Genomic DNA, 23,107 nt, shown 5'->3' with positions numbered 1-23,107 from the left:
GCTGAAGTCGCTAAAGGTGCACCGCGGCGCGTGACGTTCACTGGTGGCCGCAGCTTTGCACGCGCGCGACTTACGGGAGAAACATGTTGAGCCATAGCGGCGAGGGTAATCGCTTTTTTTTAATTCTAACACCCGATATGGCTATTACTGAGGGGTACAAATATCTAATTGGAACGAGCCTTCAAATTATAATAGTTAAAAAGTTATCGTAAAGTGGTTACTCATATGACTTGTTGACCATCATATAACTGCTTCTCAGGCCCAATCTAGGTGACGTTTTCAGCCAATTTCAGAGTTCATCAGTGCTTCGAAGGTCCATTTTTTCTTCTTTGGCCCTCACAAGCGACCCCTTCGCCTACACTCAGGCCAAAGAGCTCAGGGGTTTTTTATTTCTCTCGGCCAGAGGAAAGCATTTCATAGGGTTGAACACGATCACCTGTTTACGGTACTCTCTTCTCCGGGCTTCCCGGAGAGCTTTGTGAGCACAATAGGCACCCTTCTATTCGGGGCTGCCCAGTCAGTTGATGTTGAATGGAGGTCTTTATGCTGATGAAACCATGACACCATGAATGAGGCAGGGATTCTTTTTCTCACAAGCTTTATTCGTGCTCCTACTGGACCACTGGAAGGCCACCTCCCAATTCGAGGATTTCCTCTTCCAGGGCAGTGCAGTGTTTCGATTTCTGCGTGCGCTGACGTTATTTCTTCGCTTCTACGGGACGCATACAGCTTTCTCGCGTTCTTTAAAGTCTTTAATGAATATGCGGCCTTCTCAGGGCCTTCAGCTTTGGCTCTCTTCGAAGGTCATCGCCCGGCGGCATACAGTTCGTGGACGGTGTGCCAGTACTCGGCGTCATTTTCGAGCCACCAGGCGTGTCGCAGAGAACGTGAGACGGCGCCCTCGCGCGCACGCAGTAGCGTCGGTCACTAACCTTGAGCTGTCTCTGAATGCGAAAGCTCCGTCTTTTCGAACGTGGCCATCAGCGTGTGCCTTTTACATCGGGCGAGTTTCTTCCTCCCATGCCCCTTCGTACAGAAGGCAAGCTCGGCTCGCTATCAGGACAAACCCTTTGCAGCGGGAAACCGGCTCTGGTGTTCCGGCATCCCCTTTGCGTTTAACGCGACATAGGTGGCCTCAATTTGCCCTCTTGGCAGGCAACTGCGCGAGCTTTCGCGGCGAAAGCTGTTCTAGCCCTGTTGGTCGTCCAAGTCTACACGGGCGAACCTTGGCTCTGTATTGGCTAGGCACGGGGAGTCTGATTTTTCTATCACAGCGACAAACGAGGCCACAAACCGCACAAGCAAAGTGCGTTTTATAAGGTTGCAACAGATGTTTTTTCGGTTCTGGCAAAGACAGTATCCGGACATTGACATCCGGAAGACGCCAGTAGCGCAGATCAGCGCAGCGGTTACCATTCTTCACCTTAATCACGAACAGGCAGCCAAAACCTCTCTCAGGAAATTGAAAGCTTTTGTGACCAGCATTCTTCCGGAATAAGTCCAAGAATTTGAGTGGCGCCGGCGCTGGAATGTACTCTCGACAAAGGAACGCCTTGCGGAGTGCGACGTAGTGCCAAACTCACGCTGCTCTAACTGCAATGAAGTTGAGACACAGCGGCATGCCCTCGAAGAATGTGTCGTGGCGCGGACATTGTGGTTGCTAATGTATAGGATGTTTAGACTTCGTCCACGACTGCGTTATTCCCAACGGCAGTGATTGTTCGAGCACCTTTTGATCGCAGTGAGTATGTATATTCTTTGAAAGCAGTGCCACTTCGCAGAATTGCGCGGAAGGCACCAGCGTACCATGTTCCCACTCCTGCAAAACATCCGGCTCACCATGTGGGCCTTCTTAGAGGAATAATTTTCAGTTGGTGGTGAGGAGCTTTTCTTTCAGCACTGGTCGAGTGCCTTGCCTTCAGTTCATAACAGCGCAGCCGAGTCCCACCCATGGAGTACTGAGGGAGGTGCACTTTGTCTTGTCAAGAGTGGGACTGCATTATACAAACAGAAGTTGCGCGTGTGCGTTGTAACATGTACCGCTCCCTTGGTAACGTGCATGGTGCTTAGTTAAGTGTTGTATGCGCGTGCAACCCCCTCCGCCCTCCCTCTCCTAAAACATTTCGTGCGTAGATTTTGTGTGATGTATTATTGCTGAACAAGCACTACCGGCACATTACTTTTTGTTCCCTCTGAGCCATTCTCTGCATTTAATGCACATAAGAAGTTTTTATCTTCGGTGCCACTCAGGCCTTTTTGTCAATATGTGAGAAAGTATATAGTCAATATATCGTTTGAGTTTGTTACATAGACCGCTCATTCTCGTCAGTGCATGCAACTAACTTGTCTAGGAGTACGAATGAATGGATGAGCTGTTTATTTAGAAGGGAAGGCTCAAGGCCGTTTGTCGAGGAATTAGGATGTTAAGGAAGGGAGACGTAGGAATCTACTGATACGTGAAGGGACGGCTTGGGTGGTCGGGCCACGCTTTACACTGCTTTGTAGAGGCATAAATTTTATTTGCCGGAATTAAACGCATTCATGCATAAAAAAGCGAAAGGAAAAAGCCGCGGCTTCTGTAGCGGATAATGTGCGCGAAATCTGAATTGTGTGTGGCCAGAGGAGCGACTGGTTTAAACTCCCCGCAACAGGTGGCGCACCCGTTATTTTATGTTGCCATGGCCAGCAGAATTTCGCGTGCGCTCATGCAAGCCATTCCGCTTCGCGAGCTCCTGCAAGAGTGTGAGAAAAACATGCTCGAAATTTCTGAATGAAACTTTTGGCGATTTACAATCTAATTAAAAGTTGAACAACATACTTTTTTTCGTAACATTTAGATTAGCGCGAAGAAGAGGGTGGTCTTGCTATCTCTGTGCCACCGCCTCCAATAAATCACAAGTTCTAAACTGACAAGCAGCGTCGACTTTTCAAATCCTTGACAAACTAAGGGGACGCATTGGGCTAGTTGATGTGACATAGTGAATAGATACAGAACAGGAGGGACAGGACGAACTGTGTCCTGTCTCTCCTGCGCGGCATCTTTTCGTCTTCATACATGTTATGTGGGCCTGCCTGCACATCGGCTCTGACAGGCTACGAGACGTGGTTCTCGCTCAAGAGCTCATGAGTGTACTTTAGCGTATAGATTATATTGCACAATATTTAAATCGGAAGACGAGGCTTTCACTGCTGAAGCGTAAGAATGAAATGGGAAATGTCCCCGCTAAAACTTGGGTGGTATGCAGCATTACTAATGTATCTTTAACATAGTGCACGCCTGAGGGCCAGGCTGGAGCAGAATATGAAGACAAATATCAAAATACAAACTCCGTCGCAAAAATGCAAGCATAACGAAACACGAGTGGCGCCAAAAAGTGGGTAATGCAACATGTATTACTAAAAATGGTCATTGCTAAGGTCAAAAGATTGCATGCAGAAGCTAGTAAACTGTTGTAATCAGTGATCATCTGAGAAAAGAAGGAGTACTGAGATTGGTCTTAGCAAAGTATGGAGCAAGATAAAGGGATTGAGAGTGTCGAGTTCTTGAAAATGTTAGGGGCGGTGAGGAATTTAATGCAAGAATTTTGGTTAAATAACCGACATAAAAATTTGAGTTGCACAAATTTGCGCCGGGAATGGAGTTCCGATTAACTTCTATTGCGTTAGGGCTGCGCCTGAATCTGTTCGGCTATAGTCCGAAAAAAATGGGCCAACACCGTCTGGAAGACGTTGAAGTAACGACCGTTAGCGCCATCTATCATCCATGCGATGTATTACCACGTGATCGAGCTGCCGAGGCTCACGTCACGGCCACCCTGTTAAGCCTTACCATAACAAAATATGAACTTAATTACGCGATATTGGCGTCTAACATGTTCTACTCATCGAGCCCGTTACGGATATGCCATTAATTAGACCATGCCGTTATCGGTTATTAAATATAAGCAAACTAATATAAGCGTAACCATGAATAAATATTATTTTAATTAGTTAATTTTGTGTCTAACGTGTTCCAGACATCTAGGCGATTCCAAATATCTAATTCGTTTTATGATGAGCTCATTATTTACCGAGTTATAAGCGATTAATCATAGTCACGTGACTACTTAACTATGGCGTCACAAAATCAATGACGTCAGCAATCAATTACCAGTTCGATTTACTAATGACGTCACCAATCGATCACCAATTGAGTTGCTATACAGTCACGTGACTAGTTAATTATGATGTCCCAAAATCAGTAACATCACCAATCAATCACCATTTCGATATACTACTGACGTCAGCAATCAATCACCAATGTGGCTGCTATATCGATTTACTATGGGGGCCGCCTTCTTGAATTCCTTAGACTCGCTCCGAAGTGAGGTGGTAGCAGACCCCAAGAAAGTGAGAAACGTGATGAATAAGAGCGAACGATTTTAAAATTTCCTTTTTACAACGTTTAACATAGTACCAGGTAAACATTACTGCCCGCCAGACACGCTATACGTTTAGCCCTGGAAAGTGAGAATCTTCAAATCAAGATAGGGTTCGCATACAGTACAAAATAAGTTACCGAGTTTACTAAATAGATTACATCAAGAACACTTACAACTTGAAGATGTCACATTCAAACAACTTCGGCAGTATGTTAAAAATTTTCTACGCCGTTTTCAATCCTTTTCCACCCTCCAAGCCTAATTTTTATACCTTTTTCTTTTTCCGACTCGGTTATAAACGCTTAGTGTGGTCGACGACCGCTCACAGAAATTAGCGAAAGCTTAACAAGTTGTAGAAAAATGATTGTGAGAGCGATGGAAAATAAGCTGATTCATTCACATACCCATTGCCTATTTGACAGGTACAACATATACCCTGTTACAAAAATGCTCGACCTGTGACCGCAGCCTTGGTCAGTTACTTCGCAGCCAATAAAAGCTGAGGGCCGAGGGTTAATTGGCGCTTTCATATACAAGGTTGTGGCCAAGTACTGCACCAGAGTGGCCAAATCCTGTTCTGGTGAAGGAGAGCTTTTCCGGTTATGGTGACCGTGATCAGTACACACTCCGCGTGGCTATGAAATTCCATGGACATGCGGATTTTGCGCGGCACTGGCGTTCGAACCACGGCACGCTTGCAGGCGAGCAGGGTGCTCTGCCTATAGGCCATCGCTGCTGTATAGACGCCAAAGTATGGCCACGAAAATGTCGCTGGCAAGAATAAAACGCTCTGCCTTCTTCGCAACACATTATGGACACATGCTTTGCCCCAAAACTTCCTGTCTAGAGAACCTTTCAAATGCTTACGGCAGGCTTGAAGTTTGTGTTCCCACACCTTCGCTTCGACCGATGCGATCATCAACTGCACGTTACTGCTTCGGTTCAACCCTCCATTAATTGATATCCAGCGAGATGCATAATGACCATTACATGCCACCGGCCTCCTGTAACAGTTGTAACAGTTGCACTCTCCTCCCACGGGTAACTTTGGACGTGGGGTACCTTTTCCACGTGTGCCGGCAGCTTTTGAGCCTGCCAATATGTCGCACGTGCGGCCTATTGCTCAGACTTTTAGTCGAAATGCCCTAAGACGTTGCTCTGCTGGGCTTTGCCTTGCTAAACATGTGCTAGGTTTACGGCTCTATATCTGTTTATCAGTGCGTTATACCTGGCAGGCCATTTAGAACCAAGAAATGCGAACATGACAAGTTTTGCGTACGTACGCAGGTAACAGTCTTTTCCCCATTTCTCTCAAACCATTAGCAAAGCATGGAAGAACAGTCTGTCGCGCAGTTGGCCCTTCGACGGCGCGAACACTGCCGCAGGTATGATCGAATCTTACCTTTGCTCTTTGGTTTTGGAACCACACTTGGACAATCCGCACGCTCAGGCCCGTTTCTTTGGCCAGTGTCTCACGGACCTGCATACGAGAATAGAATAAAGAAACCGGGTTGTAAAGTACCCGAGGAGCCTCCGGAGCTTCTGAACAGCCTTGGCGGAGCCTTGGGTGATTCTCAGAGACAGCATCGTTATCCCTGGCGAATACTCATTTCCAGCAACTTCCACAGATGCTTGCTTCGCCGTTGATAAAGCGCCGCAGTCAGAGTGGAGCGGCGCAGTGAGCTCGTGACCGCCCTGTGTTGCCAACTACCTCCTTCGCCCGTATTATGAGTTACCCTCCTAAGGTACCAAACCGTTTTGCAGCAATATCGGCGCCTGTGTCGTTCCGCGGAAAGATCGTGTGCGCAACAATACAACCACCGAGGCTGTCGCGCTGACATAACGATTGTTGGAGCCTATGCTCGATAAGGGGACACAATACTATAGCTTCACACAAGGGTGGAGTGCATTGTTGCATCAGTGGGTGAGAGCTGATCATTGGAAATGAAACACCGCAACATAATTCTATGTAATTTAGGGATTTAGCAAAGCCGGACAACTGTAGGGCTGACGTGGTAAGACGTTGCCGTGCTTTCAAAGCCAGTTTTTCTGTACGGTCGTAGGTACCGTACTTACCGAACAGTGGTGCTAAAACTCTCGAATGTATTGCTATGTTGTTGTTTGGACACCGAAACACAAAGGCGCACATTCTCATCATGCATATGAGCACAGCGCACGCACTTGGATTGAACGTTGAACGTCTCCGGTTTTTCAGCCTGAAAAGAAGAAAAAAATTAGCCCCCATAAAGCTGCCATTAGGGGCGTTATTTCAAGTCCACAGAAAAATAAAACAGAATTAAAAGTGGTCAGCAGCTCCACGGCAGAGCAATTAAATTGCTGTATGAGGTATTAAAAACACAGGCCCACTTGCCCACTTTTCAAGCTCCCATTTACGTGAATGATTGCTGCACGCGAAGAGATAACAGTTACGTGCTTCGCGTCTCTTCTCAATTTTTTGAACGACTAGTCGCTTTCTTGCTTCGGCTGCCCTCTCCCGAGCTTCACCGGCCAGCTTCTGCCCCGCGTGCGCAGTTCGTGCTGGTGACATGTGAAAGCGCGATTTCTCACGCGCAGTTGGCTTCTCGTGGTAGCCGATCGGGCCTGGAACGCCCCGCGTGCGTTTGTTTCTAACCAGTTTTCTGAAGAGGGGACCAATTTTCGTGCCCTTTCCAGAGGGTGCCTCATGGCATGAAAAAGGCCGCAAGATGATAAAGAGTTTTTTTTTTTAATATTCGGGCATTGGGAGTGCAATGTTTTCACGGTGAGCCCCAGTACGCACACGGACAAAAGTGCCGCGGCGATCGCTTAAGGGCAGATCTAGTTTATTCAAGGCGCCGCTAAATAAACCCTTGCGCAGTCGTGGCTCGGTTTCAGCGGCCACTTCTCCTGCGGAGGTAGTGCGTTCGAAACCGAACGCCTGACATCCATCCATTTAAAAAGCGTCTATGGGCGTCTCCCGACCCGGGAAGGTGAACACATGAACCCGGGTTGTTCAGGTTACGTTATGACAGACATTGCGCAAATGCAGGTGTGTCATGAGGAAAGTGAGGACGCAGTACTATTTCATTCTGGGCGAACACCGCAGCCGCGCTGTGAGGGAAGACATGGAACGGAGGTAGAAAGAGGGATCCACTGCGAACATCTGGGGTTCTGCAACGTGCAGTGTCATCGCTGAGGGCACGAGCGTTTTTTTTTTTTTGCATTTCAACTCCATGGAGGCGAAATTGACTGAAAAAAAAAATATTTCGCGCAAAAGGGACTAGTCATGGAAAGCTAAGGGACGTCCCTTTTCCTTCTTTCTGGAGAAAAAGAAGGATTTAAACAAAAAGCCTCTGGGTGCCCATCCGCTTCCATTTGCTGGGGCTGCTACTGGTCCTCCTTTCCAGCTTTCCAAAGTTTTTTTCAGATACCATGTTTGAGCAGTAACCGTTTCCTGTTATTTTACAATTCGCCTCTTCCTCGCCTGTGAAGCCTTAAGTTAAGGTGTGGGCAAGGTCTGGTCTGGCTTGTTAGACGTCCCACTGCTTTGCAAAATACTTTAATATTGCAGGACCAAATCACCTAGCAACATGCATTACTGAAGGTAAAATGGATGACAGATTCCCCGTGTCTGCGTGAGTTGTTTGCTGCGTCATTTTAGCTGCAACGACGGTGCAGACTTCTTAGAACCCCTCTGCGACGCGGCTTATATCTATCGCACTTATCGCTGTAAACCACTTGACCCTATTAAGGAGTGACTCGAGGCCGCTTTTGCAGCGGGCCCTCCTGCGCAATAATGCCTTGCTAAGATTAAGCCAGGACTTTCCCTCAGCGCTTCCACTGATGTATTGCCTAACGCACCTTCGGCAGCCGAGAAGGCGTCACTTGCAGTACCTCCGAATTGTGTAGTTTCACGTTTGCGTTACTCCGCGGTAACTGTCGATCAGGCGAGAACTGTCGCTGGCAGCGCGACGGAGAGAAATCGACTCGAATCAACCAAGTCACGCACCTAAGTAGCCCAGCTTGGAAGCTCGCTCTACTCGCTGCAATAACGCCGGCCCGGCACAAGAGACATTTCGCATAATGTAGCCAAGTGAGAGTGCGCCAGCACAGGCCCAATCAAAGACAAATGCAGCACATAAATCACCGCTTGCCTCCTTCCACCCTTTCGGGAAACTTTTCACCGCCGACGCACACGCGCCAACACCCCCGCGCCTTATTTTGTTTTCCCGAGGCCAGCCAGGTGTGGCGAGAGACGCCAACGGTGACACGCGGTCGTTTTATCGAGCACCGAAGCGAGCGCATTTCACGCTCGGGGTGCCCCACAGGTTTCCTCGAAAACCGCCTCTTCCGCCCGGGTCTTCGGCGGCGGCAGCGCCGCCCGGGAGTCACTGCCAAAGAACAAAATTCTCGGCCTCCTCGCCCACGGAAAAACCGCGGCTTTCTCTTTGGCCGCTTGTCTCTTTGAGTTTTTCACGGAGCTTCGACCTCGGTGCAAGCACGCCGCGTGAGCTCCATATTAATTTCGCGACATTATCCGCGATGCCAAGAGCCGATCGCGCGACGCGGCGTCCCGTGGTCGCCGCTTTATTAAATCTCGGGACAAGTGATAAATAACCACCCCGCACCTTCCTTCCTCGTGGCCCTTGTTGCCGCCCGCTTGCTCTGTGTTTATTTTCCTTTTGTCTCCGCGAGGGATCTCTCCCTCTTTGGGCCGCAGCCGCCAATCCTCGCCACCGCCGCCCGCGGAGCCCACTGGCTGGCTACGTCCTCAAGCGCGTGAGAACAGGGCGCGCATGTACATTCCTCACTTGGTGGTGGATGGCAGCCTTTCTCTTCCACCAGCATCCCCCGCCGCCTTCGCTGGTGCGAGCCTCTCCTCTGTCACAGAGTGAGTAAATCTGCTATATATATATATATATATATATATATATATATATATATATATATATATATATATATATATATATATATATATATATATATATATATCAGCTTCCTTATGTTGCGTGCCGGAACTGCACAAGAGCAACGGAAATGGGAAGCTAAAGAAGGGAGCACCGTATCGACGCCTAAGGCTCATTATTCAGGCCAGTTCTGGCCGGCGAAGTTTTCATACTCAGCAAGCCAACCTTGTGCGAGTGGAGGAATGCGACGCTAAGTCCCCTCCCCCTTCTTGTTCTCCGCATTCTCTCGTGCACATGCGCCCTTTTCCGGCTTACTGCGTGCGGCTACGGCGATTTGTTGTTCATTTAGGCTTGATCGCTATTCTGCTTCCGGTCTGACGGGGTATATTCTGTTAACGGTGCCACCATCTACATATTGGCGTGAAGCTTTGTACTGTTTGTTTACGCTCACAGCCTCCGACATGCGGCTTTTTCACTTCACTCCTGAAGAGAGATGAGACCAGATTTATCTCCAATGACCGCAACCATGCGCAACTGGTTCTATGTTTAAGGAGATTGTCGTAGATGATACTCGCACCTTGTTCGAAACAAGGTTTCCAAATTGTAAGGAAATAAGACTAAATATAGCGCTTCTGAGAGCAGCGGTGACGGTGTTCTTCAATGACCGCCGAGCACGTTTGCTGCTATAGCCACCGCCGAGCTGCTCAGTTCTTTGTGGTAGCATGTTAGAAGATTGGAGAATTATGTTCCTTTCAGTCTGCTAGTTCATTATTCGCGGTGTAGACCCCATCAGGTGACAACTTTGAGTTTATAGGGTGAGCGAGAAATGAGATGCTGTAGTAGTGTGCATAGCGAGGGTAGGCTGCATAGGTCAACACCTTGCCTGTCCCCGGCTCTGCTCTCCCCCTTTCTCTCGGTCTATTTTTCAGGTCTGTTGACCCTTTCTGATGCCGCGGAAAGTCGACTACGCTAACGCAAGAGAACAAGCACAGCATTCTTCAACAATTTTTAACGCGTGAGACATAAAAAGAACATTCAGAATGCTTAGAGCCGCCGCGTTGGCTCAGTGGTTATGGTGCTCGGCTGTTAACGCAAAGGAAGCGGGTTAGACCCGGTCGCGGCGGTCGCATTTCGATGGAGCCGAAATGTTAGAGGCCCTTTTATTGTGCGATGTCAGTGCGCGTTAAAGAACCCCTGGTTGTCGAAATTATCCGGGGCCCTCCACTACGGCGTCCCTCATAGCCTAAGTCGCTTTGGTACATTAAACCCCCCTAAACCCAACCCATCGAATCCAGAATGCTTCAAGCGCTATGAAGCCGGTGTCAAAGAAAATAATAGCAAATTAGTCAATATCGCTAACCTGAAGACTAAAAAGAATTTTCGTGCCAACCGACATGCCGAAACTTGGGATCTTCAAATTCTGGGTCATATTTTGCCTTCATACCTAACAAAATATATTTTCAAGAAAAAGACGAAGTTGACAGTGGCGCGGGACGGAGCGCTCGCGCTAGGCAAGCAGCCATTAATCACCTTTGCCATCGGTCATCACGCCTCGTTCTTCGGCTGGCCGCCACGTAACATTTTGTGGAGCACTTGCGGGGTATCACTCAACTCTCATCCTCCTGGTCTTCGTCCTTCGGAGCCCTGTGTCTGCCTTTTTCTGTCGACTATGCCCCAGCCCGCCTTTGCCCCAGCCTGCCAGACCAGAACCGACATTGCCGTTGTTCCCTCGCCCCGACCACCTGACACGACGAACTGCCGCCGACCCAATGACCCGATGCCTCTGACCCGACGCGCTGCCCATGCCGTTCGGCGCGTCCAAGGGCCGACTTACTAATTTTCTTTTTGGGCAAAAGGACTCAATGCCACATAGAAGGCCTTCAACGATGAAAGTGGACACTAATTTCTAAAATTTTGGAATCGCCAACATGGCTGGAGACATTATTTGAGCGTGTAAAAGATCTCTTCGAACAATATTTAGGTTGGCTGCCCCACAGTGCACATTCATCGAATTGTGTCGTTGCACACTGCGTCTTCACGGAAACAACGTAAAACGCCTGTACGTCATAAAATAAAGCAGCTGCACAAGATTTTCCTAAATTAAAGATTCTAGCGACGTAAATCCATCAGTGTGCAACGCAGGAAAGCTAGCCTAACCAATTTTCGAAAGCATGTTGAGAACGTTGATTCTTTGAACCACAATGCCAATTCCTACATTTTCAAAACTGACCTCGCTTCGATGTTGACAGCTTTCAACTTCGCAACATAACCGCGTTCTAAACACAAAAATTAACGAGTGAAAGGGGGAATTCTAAGTATATACCCATCTTCAAGCTTCACTTCATCACGTATATGATGCACGGCATGCCGCACGGTCCACACGCAGTGACGACATAGAAATATGTTTCACGGCCTTTAAAGGAAAAATCTGTTTCGAATAGCTTGAAACAAACATATATTTGTGCATGCAAAACAAAGTCACAATTTATATATGCCAAAGACTTACCGTTTTTCAAACTATATTCAGAAATAAAAGCACTGCAGCCGAATTTATATTCCAAAATTTGGACGTACATCAAGACTAAATGCCTTTCACCTCCTCGGAACTCCGATTCACTGGCATATGTTGGTCGGAAAGATATGGTGCTGCGCACACCTGAGATCAGATTCTAGTCGTGGAAATTAACGTGAAACTTCATTTCAGGAAACTAGGTTTTCGCGAAATCTGCACAGGGCACACTACACCGTTGTGACTAATAATCAGCAAAGCAAGTTCTAGTGCCTGCTGCCTGCAATAGAAACGGACGTCTACCACGAATTAATAATGTTCGGAGTGAAACAAGCAATACATTTAACAAAACTTGCAAGCTTCGCAAGGGTCACGGCAAATATCAGGAGCAGGCTCCGCGAAATGTTTCTCGCAGCTTGACCCCCGAACTGACGTTTCGTTTTCGTGTAACTACCTCCACGACCATACCAGTTCAAGCCTGTCATGGATTTAGTAGCCAGATAAAGGTGACCTTAGTGTGGCCAGGCATCAGTGGACACTTGGAATATTCCCGTCTCAGTGGCGCCAGCTTGTGAACACCGCGTGCAAAACGAGCGCCGCTGGTCGCTTGTTGGCCAGAAATTAAGTCTTAGTTCTGGGTGCGTAACTGGGCTCTTGAAGAATTATTATTTTGTTATCCGCAGTACAAGCTAACCTGCTACATGGGTTACTATTCCTAACACTTTTTTCGACTTTCTAAGCTTGAATATTTTCCCCTTATAGACTTGTCGCCTAGAACTTATAAGGTCACAGACACCATCCCTGGCTCGATTATTATGGCGATCTAGGCGAGCGCGCGAATGAGTGTTTTTGTGTCCTACGTCATAGCAAAGGAATACAACGCGGGAGTGACAGGACACCAACTAGCCTAAACTGTTGCCTTAATGAATCTCACTTCCTGTCGTTTAGCGCTGGGAATTTGATGCCGATGTCCTTGGCTTTTTTAGTAGCGCTCTGAAAAGCGCGACTCCATGGAAGGAACACGCCATACGGCGCTGACAAAGGGCCGTGTTCCATCAACAACGTGGAAGAACTCATGTTATCTCGGCAATTTCTTCGTCGGTGTGCAGAGTGAGCAGGCATTTGTTCCATTCTCTAAGACGCGCTCTGCAGCGCGCAGGCTGTTCCGCTGCTGCAGGAGTACAAGGTGGGGAACGTTCTAACCGCGTATGCGGCATGATTTCAGACAGAGTGAAAGAATGTAGTCCGTACTACTTAGTGTTGATCGAGTGGTTTGGGCACTGAACTACCAGTCTCATTCTGTGTACTGGCGCGTGTGAAACAATAGGTTCCGTGAACACGGAGACGCACCTGTTTACGTACTCAGTCAAAATGATGACACTGTTGAATGGTGGTTGGTACTAGGGCTTTCTTTATGAGAACAAAAGTGTACGGCAAAAAAGAAATGATAAATTGAAAGTAAGCAATAAAATTATCTAAAAAAAGAAATTGTCCAGTTAAACAATCGGGGTGAACCGGTGGCCGCTTTGCGTGGAATGTTCCTACAACCTCGCTCCAGCGCGGCCCTCCTAACACGAACCTCGTCCGAGGTGGCATTTTCAGTTAGAGCTGACGCCTCGGCTTGTTGGTATGCAATTTTAAAAAGCGAAAGAAACAACCAAGTAGGAACCGCCACGCACAACGCATGGCCCAAAGACGCATGCGTAAGTAGCCATTCCATAGCAATTTCAACAAAGAATTAGCGTTTCTGGCCGAAGGGAAGTGATGATGGTGTTATCATGTAAATTTGTTCGTTTTTTTTTCTGTCTATGAACGAGCGTAAATCGTCACTATGTTTTTCCTTTTCGTTTGGAGTGTCCCATATATTTTCCTGTTCCAAGGAATAAAACTTTTATTGGAAGTCCGCGCCTGTCCCCTTGTGTCTCTCTTTTCGTTCTTGTCAAAAGTACGCGCTGTTCTTGAAATGGTGGTTTCATAAGTTGAAGGCCTGCACTCTTACGCGTTGCTCTCTGCGCCGCTCTCGCTCCTGCGAGGTCTTCCTCGTTCGCCACTCCCCAGTCTGTCTACGCCGCCGATCGAGCTCTCGCTTGGTGGGGAGCACAACTGTGCTTTGTCGGGGGCGACCCTCGCGAGCTCTACGATCGTCCTTCCCATCACCCATAAAAATGCCGCACGATAGCTGCTGGATCATCCGCATGCGCTGGTTTCTTCGGTTTATAATTATTCTGCTGTCTCGGCCGCCCCCAGAGGGAATCTTGACTGAACTCACTCTAACCAAGCACTTCGCTTCAGAGCTGCAGCCGCTCGGGGAGCGAGAGGAACTGATTAGACTGGCTCATGTGGTCGGCCTTCGCGGTTCCCAAAGCGAGAGTCGGGCGGCATCGCTGTGCGCGGTTGAGATTCACATCCTTAGAGGGGCCATGACATGGTCGTTCTCGATATTACAGTTTTGTGCTTCAGTAACTAATGCAAGAGCTTATGATTCAGTTTCCCAAACTTGGCTGCCCTCGACGCGCTGTATACTTTAAAAAATGCGATCGAAATTGAGAAAGGGGAGCTCCTCCCACCGGCAGTGACCGCCATATTGAATGCTCCCGTGTCGTCACCAGGGCATGCACGGAGCAACGTCGTCTGCTCTCGTCGTGTGCTCTCAGCGAGGTCCCATTCTCCCCTGTACTTTGGCGGGCGATCGAAGTAGCAGTCGTCCCCCATATATGAGTGACTGGTGCCGCAAAAGCGATAATAACAGTAACCCAGTTATTCTTCGGTATAGTTGGTTTATGGTTTATGGGGGTTTAACGTCCCAAAGCGACTCAGGCTATGAGGGACGCCGTAGTGAAGGGCTTCGGAAATTTCGACCACCTGGGGTTCTTTAACGTGCACTGACATCGCACAGTACACGGGCCTCTAGAATTTCGCCTCCATCGAAATTCGACCGCCGCGGCCGGGATCGAGCCCGCGTCTTTCGGGCCAGCAGCCGAGCACCGTAACCACTCAGCCACCGCGGCGGCTATTCTTCGGTATAGGTAGGGTCCGTTGACCCTAAGCCGATGCGACGGCGATCGACGGTCGGTTGGCTGGTCGGTATGCAAATGCCGTCGCAGACGCACCGGTTTGTAACGCTAGACCGATGACGACGCCAGAACGACCAACGACCCCGTATCGCAGTAGTGTAAAGAGTGAACTTAGTGGGAACTGGCAGAGTGTGGTGGGTGACTATAGTTGGAATGACATTCTATAAACTGAAGAACTTTAAAACTTATTGGTCCTGATCATGCTAGCCACGGCGACATATGCGTTGGGCGTGCACCAGCGAAGATGTGCTTTCATTCGGTGCCTGCGCATAGAACCGATCGGCGAGGCAAGCGACACGAGCAGAAAACGCCGCACGATGGTGCCGTTCGTCGCTCGCCGCCGTCGCCTGGGATTGTGGGGCCGAGCGAAAGCTTCACGCCCGGTGAATAGACGGCCCGAAAAACTGCGCTTGTGTACCTTATACGTATCGAAAAAAGCGAAACGAGCGGCTGCATATTCACAGTTTCTTACTAATCAGCGGGGAACTGTTGCCAGATTCTAAAATTTCGGTCGACGGTGGACCGCCGGCCTCTTTCGTGACGAGGGCTAGGGAGTACGCAGGATTCGTGTGTGCGATTTCGGCGATTGCGAAGAGTGAATTCGCAAGTTTTAGCGCCTGAAAATAGCTGTCGAGCGTGGTTATGGCTACAGTGCCCTCATAGAGACGACTGCCTACATCGCAGGGCGCGAGTACTGTAAGGAGGAAGTGTCGATATGTGTTCCTGTCTTCACAGCATGCATGTGCTGAAGGCAGCCGGCAGCAGCCGTTGTCGTAATCGTTGTCGCAAACAGTTGTCGTAATCGTCGCATTCCTCGGCCACAATGCACACACACAGTAAACGCCAAAGGATAACTATTATTTTCAAGCACTCATTTAGACGGCGGCGACTATTCATCGGTGCGGGCAGTGAAAGCATTCGAGTCACGTGGGGTTTTGCAAGCGCCTAGGTTCCTGCAAAAGGGCTCTACGAGCCGAAGGGAATGTATGTTCGGTTTACAAATGCACACATGCAGCGGGGAGGTCGTCTCATTGAGCACTTTTCCCTCCTCTTTTCGAGCTTCAAAGTTAGTCTAGTGCCACCTTGTGATAATTTGAGTTTAATTATCGAGCCGATCAATAGCGGACAAGAAATTGGTAGCTAGCTACAAAGCGCCGCGGCTTTCACGGCGCACATTGGCGAAAGCATGCACGGCACGTGCCGCTTTTCATATACGGGAGCACTTGACTGCTCAAAACAAACCTCACTCATAACATTTAAAAAACCTGTTTCTGAGCGTAAATAATAAAGCAGGGGTCCATCAGTTTCTGTTTCCTCAAAAATCACAAAACGGCGCCACGAGCAAGTCCGCTTTCACAAGGATCACTCAGCTCATGCACTATTCTGAAGGCTTCCGGAAAGAAAACACCGAAAATGCATTTTATTTCGATAAGCTAAAAAAAAGAAAACGTTTCGAGTGACCACCGTCTACGGTGCGCATGCAAGCACCTCAACAGCGCGCAGCCGACTACGCGGGGCGCGTATGCCCCTGTGACGTCAGCGATCAGAGGTTGCCAGATCAGCAAGCAGTTCGCAGAAGAAACGGAAAAAACTCATTTTAAAAATATTTACCGCAAGGATCAACTGGAACATGGAGGAATTTTCTTTTAATGTGTTGAGAATTAAATGCAATAAGCAGGGTATGCGTGAAAATAGGCTGTCATGGCCCCTTTAAACCTCTCTCCGCAACAGCGTCGGTTCATTTTCTTCACCTTCTTGTCTTATTTCTCGCCTGGCCGCCCTGCTTGCTTCTTTCACTCCTTCTTTATTCCCTCACCAGTGTTTCTTCTCTCTCTTCTTTCAACCTCTCGGTCGGCAACACCATCCTTCCAATTTCTCCCCCTACTTCATCCCTTCCTTCTCTGCTTCGCCACCCCTGTATTCTCATCTTTCTCTCCTGGCCACTTCGATCGGTAACCTTGGACCGGCTTCCCCATGCGAAGGCTCGGGGGGTGCTCCGCATAAGGGCTCACGCCATAAAAACCTCTTGAAAAATTGCCTTTCCCGCTTGCTTGCATGAACGAAGTGTTCAGATGAAGAAACGGGGTAGTTAAACTCGAAAGCAGAACCCATCTACTTGCAACGCTCGCTGGCGCTTAAGTTTTACGCTTGTATGAAGGGAGTCTCTCTTATCCATTTCACCTTGCCGCCTCTAGAAGGACGCCAAGAACCGCCCTTCCAAAGCTGGCATTGGTTTGGCCGCATTACCCTCCGCGTAGCAGTGAAGGCTCTGTTCTTCTCGGTTACCATGTGCGACAGTCGAGAGCGGAAACGCGAGAGACGAGTGCGGATACTTGCCTTGCGGCATGGCTTCTGGCTGATCTCGAAGGAGGCCTTGAAGGCTCGCCTCTGCGCCGTGGTGAGGATTGTGCGAGGCCTCTTGGGGCCACGGCGGCCGTCGGGGCGGACGGCGGCGCCCGCCGCTGGCTGCTGGCCGTTCGGACCTCCACCCGGCAGCGGACCGCTCTCGCCTGCGGAGAGAGGCGGCGGCAGCTCAAGCAAAAGTGCAGGCTTCGGGTCTTACCGCCCATTTTGGACACACATACAAACTGTGCAAGGAACATCCCCGCTGCAGAAGTGTGAGGGATGCACCCATTCTCGTGCAGCTCTCGCGCAGCTGACGCTGAGGGTACGGACTAAATTAGCTGGTAGCGCGACAAGCACAGTAACGCCTCGACTATCACGCGCTTCATTAGGTCGTGTGATCGTGTGAAGCGTGCAGGAAGTGTGCTCACTGCATGGGTGCGCTAATGTATTTGTGAATACAAGTAACGTAAATGCAGCTTTGTCTAACTTCGTCCACAGCTTTACATGCTTTCGTACTTAATATGACCAGCAACACTCCCGGAATGAATGAACTGTCGTTTTCTAATCAATGTTCCTCCACCGAACTCACTGAAACTTTTCGGTACTCGTTCCCCTTTGTCGGAGGCAACATGCAAAACGCCTCAGCACTGCAGGGCTTCTTCAGCGAAGGTCCTACCCCATCTGGTGCGATGCAGCACGAAAGCCCTCTGACGTGGGGAATTGAAGAACTGTGTGCCGCCGCCTCGTGTGAGGCACCTGAGAGAAGCAGCTTTTATAGTCGAACGGCACTTGCATTTCCCCTTAAATTGCAACATAGTTGTATTACTCGCCGCCTCGTTATCGACAAGAACGTGTTTTACAAACATTATTCCCAAATCGCCTTGTAGCTTGGCTGATTTCCTTTTTTTGCAAATAAAGAACAAAGCAGCTCAGTTCCCGCGTGAATGTTCACGACCGCAGCTCACGGTTGGCTTAGTGGGTTTACAGGAAACCTCGCGTCTAGGAACAGTTCTCCAGCGAACCAGTAATCGCAGTTCGCCTGCGCCACTCCGCATCGCATAGAGAGAAACGGTGCGCAGGTGTGCGTCGTACCTCTGGCGCCCGGCAGGGCCGCGCTGGGAGGAGCGTGCTGTGGCGGGCCCTGACTGCTGGTGTGGTGTGCCATGGAAGCGAGCGCCATCTCCTTCTCGAAGTCAGGCCGGCAGTAGAGACGTGACGCGCGCACCACGAACTGGTCGCCCTTCTGCAAGGTGCGGCCGCACACGACGCAAGCGAAGCAGGTCACGTGGAACACATGCTCCAGGGCGCGCATCACCAGCTCGCTGGGTGCGATGCAGCCGAGGCAGCCGGCGCACTTTACGCCGAACAACCTGCGCCAACAAAGTTGCTTCTTATTACCAGCCCAGCTCAGTCGATCTCGAAAAACTGAAGGCCCGCACTGCTTCAGCCCAAGCACTGTTTTCTTAAAAGTATCCACAAGAAGAGGAGTCGGTCTTCTTGGGTGCGCCGTATACACCATCCAATGCTCGCTTTCAAAGGGCAACCAAATCCCTGCAGCGGCAGCTTTCCTGCAACATCTAGTATTCCACAACTGTAGGGACAGTCAAAGCTTTCAACAAATTGCAGTGCTGTTTCGCAACTTCAAGAAGAACAGGGCGAAGTATACAAGGACTGAAGGAAGACACACAAACACACAGGCAGCGCCTGTCTGTGTTTGTCTTCCTTCAGTCCTTGTCTAATTCGCGCGATTCTTCTTGAAAATGGCATACCAACTACCCCAAGCATCTGTCCTAACGAGTTTCACAACTGTTGCGCATTCACGCTCATAATGGCAGAGTTCAATTCAGACCTCAAAACTACAGTATTTCCCGCTCAATTTAATCCAAATGCCAGAATATTTAATCTGAGTGCCATTCAATTTAATCGAGGTGCCACAGAAATTAATCCAAGCGCCAAAGCATTGAATTCAAACGCCAGCGAATTTAATCCTCATGCTGAACGTAAAAGCGCAAAAAACAAGGACGTAGAATAGAGCACACAACACGAGCGCTCGTGTTGTGTTTCTTATTCTACGTCCTTTTTTTTGCGCTTTTACGTTCAGCATGGAAAACCAACTCGCCCAAACTGGGCCTTTATTAATCCTCATGCATTCTCACATTGGACCTCGCAAACTTAAAACGCTGTCTACAAATCCCAGACGCGTTATCGATGAGTTGTTACCGAAGAAGCATTAGACACCCAATGAGCAAGTAATAATAACAACTTTTTTTAATCATAACAAATAAGGGCCGGGTATTTATAACACCCACCACATAAGCCGAGGTACAGGGTGAGCGCGAAGCATATTGCAGATATGCATCGGCGGTGTCCTGCAACTCGCATCATCAAGTCACACCTGTATAATCCTGATAAGATGAGCGACTCACACTAAGGTTATGACTGAGATAAACTCCCTGTGATCAGCCGATAGTCCACTCACATGACTTCGCATCACTTGCAACCTGACGTCCCACATTCTCAACCAAAGTCATGAGAGGTATGGAACGAAACGTTATGTCGAATGTAATGACGCTATCACTCCGACACACCTTTAGCTAGCACATTCAGTGTGTTCCTATATGATACTAATTAACTGCGCAAAGATGGGCAGTTCTTTCCGCCTTATAAAGTCAAGTGACTTTCAGCAAAGGGGAGGCACTTTCGCGACCCAACAACATTGGTATCGGATTTCCCTGGACAATAGGGCTATCCTTTGCACACAGCTATTTCGTTGAGTCCACTCTCCGATCTCACGCGACTTGCAGTATCATGCATCACATCAAGTGGCTATGGTAATGTTATCGCTATCGCTAACTCTAAACGCTTTCACTGCGTCATTACAAGTTGTGACGTCACAAGGAGCGACTTCCATCATGACGGGACGTTATGTCAACCCTGCAGTGATGGGTGTAAAACTAATCGGTTTGCATAGCGTAATAAGGCTGTCATGATGATACTTGTTACCCAAGTCATCATTCGGCGTCATGTGACTTGCAGTATCATGAATGACGACACGTCACTTTCGCAACCCTCGGAAGTTGGGTACCAAACGAATCACTTTTTCTAGGGTAATATGGCTGTCATGAAGATAATTCATTTTCGCCGAGTCATCATCCGGGGTCACGTGACTTGGAGAATCGTGAATCACGACACGGCACTTTGACAACCCTATGAAGTTGGGTATCAAACCAATCGGTTTTCCTAACGTAATAAGGCTGTCTTGAAGATGATACATTTTCGCCGAGTATTCACTGGGGGTCACGTGACTTGCAGTATCATGCATCACGGCAATTCTCTTGTCATTGGTTTGACACCCATCACTGCAGGGTTTCCATAACGTCCCTTCATGGTGAAAGTCGCTCCTTATCACGTCACAACTTGTAATGACGCAACTGAAACGTTTTAGAGTAAGGGCTAGCGATAACATTGCAATAGCGACTTGATGTGATGCATGATACTGCAAGTCGAGTGAGATGGAAGAGTGGACTCAACGAAATAGCTGTGTGCAAAGGATAGCCGTAATGTCCAGGGTAATCCGATACCAATGTTGTTGGTTAGCGAAAATTCCTCCCCTTTGCTGAAAGTCACGTGACTTTATAAGGCGGGAAAAATTGCACATCTTTCTTCAGTTTATTAGTGTCATGTAGGAACACACTGAATGTGCTAGCTAAAAGTGTGTCGGAGTGATAGCGTCATTACATTCGAGATAACGTTTCGTTCCATACTCCTCAGGACTTTGAATGAGAATGTGGGAGGTCATGTTGCAAGTGATGCGAAGTCATGCGAGCGGACTATCGGCTGATCACAGAAAGTTTATCTTAGTCATCACCTTAGTGAGAGTCGCTCAACTTATTAGGATAACAGAGGTGTGACATGATGATGCGAGTTGCAGGACACCGCCGATGCATATCTGCAATATGCTTCGCGCTCACCCTGTATTTTGGTTTATGTGGTGGGTGGTATAAATACCCGGCCCTTAATTGTTATGATTAAGAAAGTTATTATTGCTCATTGGGTGTCTAATGCTTCGTCAGTAACAACTCATCGATAACGCGCCTGGGATTTGTAGACCGCGTTTTAAGTTTGGGCGGTCTAGTGTGAGAATGCATGAGGATTAAATTCGCTGGCATTTGAATTAAATGTTTTGGGGCCTTGATTAATTTCTGTGGCACCTGGATTAAATTTAATGGCACTCACATGAAATATTCCGGTGTTTGGATTAAATCGAGCGGGAAATAGTGTAGTTTGCAGCATTATGAGCGCAAGGAGAACGCTGTGTGGCGTTTTGCAGAGAAGCCAGCAGCCCGACAGCCTACGCTGACGCCGAGTGGTTTTGCTGTGAATTGGGCTTTGCAGATCCGACTCTAGTGGTTGTAGTCGGGTCACGAAAACACCAATGCATTCGTGGGTGCCCGAGAAATGCAGCCACTCTGCTTAGTGCGCGCTGTGCGCCCTTTACTCGGGAAGTCCACGCATGACAACATCTGCCCAGTTGGCCCTTGTGAAATTTGGTGCGCACAGAACTAGCAAGCGACGCTTTTCCTCCGACCGGAAAACCAAACTTTAATATCAGCGCCTTAAGTCGTGATGTTAGAGGGGGCAATCTACTTCATACTTTGCGCGTAAAGGGTTTACAATACATTACTTCGAAATGCCCTTTATGATTTCGATTGTTCCTGTATCGCCAATAGGCGCGATAAGCGCACCGTTTTCTGAATAGGTGATATGGAGGCAGTTGACTTGATTTCCTGTCACTTTTTTTCGGTTTTTCTGTCAGTTGCTGCTCTGCAATGGCGGCAGTCACTTGTTTTTGCTCATTTTCTCTCCTTCGTAGCGGGACACCAATTAGCCCAACAGGCGAGTCGCCGCGTTTCTTCTCATCCCATGCCGGTAGTGACGAATTCTTTGGTGAAATAGAGTGAATTCTCTCTCTCTCTTCCTATGGCACAGCTGTGCTGCAAAATAAAGGAAGATACACTGACCGCGAACCGGGACAGCACAGAGGTGTTGGTTGCCTGTCATACATTTGGGGCCAATAAAGATGGGCTGTAATGTCACCTACTCAAGAGAGAATAAATAATTACGTCCTCAAAGGAGCCTCGAACATCAGCGACTGTTGCAGGCGACGCCGCTCTATGTCGTCCTTTCCGGCTCAGATTTTTGCCCATACCTTGTAAGCTAGAGAGACAACTCTATAAGCCAAAGCTCTGACCAAGAGGTACCCATGAGCGAGGCCTTGTTTGCGCTCAAACATAGAATTCGGCACGTGCTTAGTTGTGTTCCCGACCCTGCATTCTCTGTGGAGGCCAGCACCTCACGGGCACCGGCTCGTGCATGGCTAGAAATCGCACCGCCCAACCACGCAACCCATCGCCCCAGAAGGCGATGCCCCCTAACAAGGATGACTTTCCTCCGCCGCAAACGAACAAGAACGACTTTGCTCCGCTGAAAACGACCCACCCGCCTACTGCAACATGGGCCTCCAAGGCTGCCGGGACGAACACCAGGACCTATTAGGACCCGGACGTGAAGGCTCTGCGAGAGGAGGTAAAGCAGCTCAGGGCAGCCCTCTCTACCGCCACCTCTGCTGTATCTCCCCATCCACCCCCCTCCCCTTCACACACCCAACCCGCCCAACCTCCCCCTAAAAAAAGAAGGCCTGATGAGAGCCCAGTCGAACCAATATGCCTAGACGCTAAATTTCAGGCCTTCGCCCAAAACTTGGATACCAGGCCCACAGAGCGCATTACTGCGCAGCTCACTGCACAGTGCCAGCTTATGACTGAATCTACCATTACCCGTCTAATGGATAGTGTCATATGTAGCATCATG

The 23,107-nt window shown here is 48.8% G+C and overlaps 1 protein-coding gene across 4 annotated transcripts in view; it reads right to left on the bottom strand.

Moving 5' to 3' along the window:
* LOC144116313 (LIM homeobox transcription factor 1-beta-like) overlaps window positions 1-23,107 on the bottom strand; it is a 334,199-nt gene that overhangs the window by 16,084 nt on the left and 295,008 nt on the right. For all 4 annotated transcript variants that reach the window (XM_077651054.1, XM_077651055.1, XM_077651053.1 and 1 more), the window contains 3 exons: window positions 18,329-18,606; window positions 17,228-17,400; window positions 5,824-5,901 (listed from right to left, as the gene is read on the bottom strand). In XM_077651054.1, the coding sequence (XP_077507180.1) occupies window positions 5,824-5,901; window positions 17,228-17,400; window positions 18,329-18,606 (529 nt within the window). The remainder of the gene's footprint in view (window positions 1-5,823; window positions 5,902-17,227; window positions 17,401-18,328; window positions 18,607-23,107) is intronic.

This window comes from Amblyomma americanum, chromosome 1 (genome assembly GCF_052857255.1).
Source record: "Amblyomma americanum isolate KBUSLIRL-KWMA chromosome 1, ASM5285725v1, whole genome shotgun sequence".
Taxonomy (NCBI): Eukaryota; Metazoa; Arthropoda; class Arachnida; order Ixodida; family Ixodidae; genus Amblyomma; species Amblyomma americanum.
The sequence above is the reverse complement of the archived record's forward strand: the minus strand, read 5'-3'. Positions and strand labels throughout refer to the sequence as shown.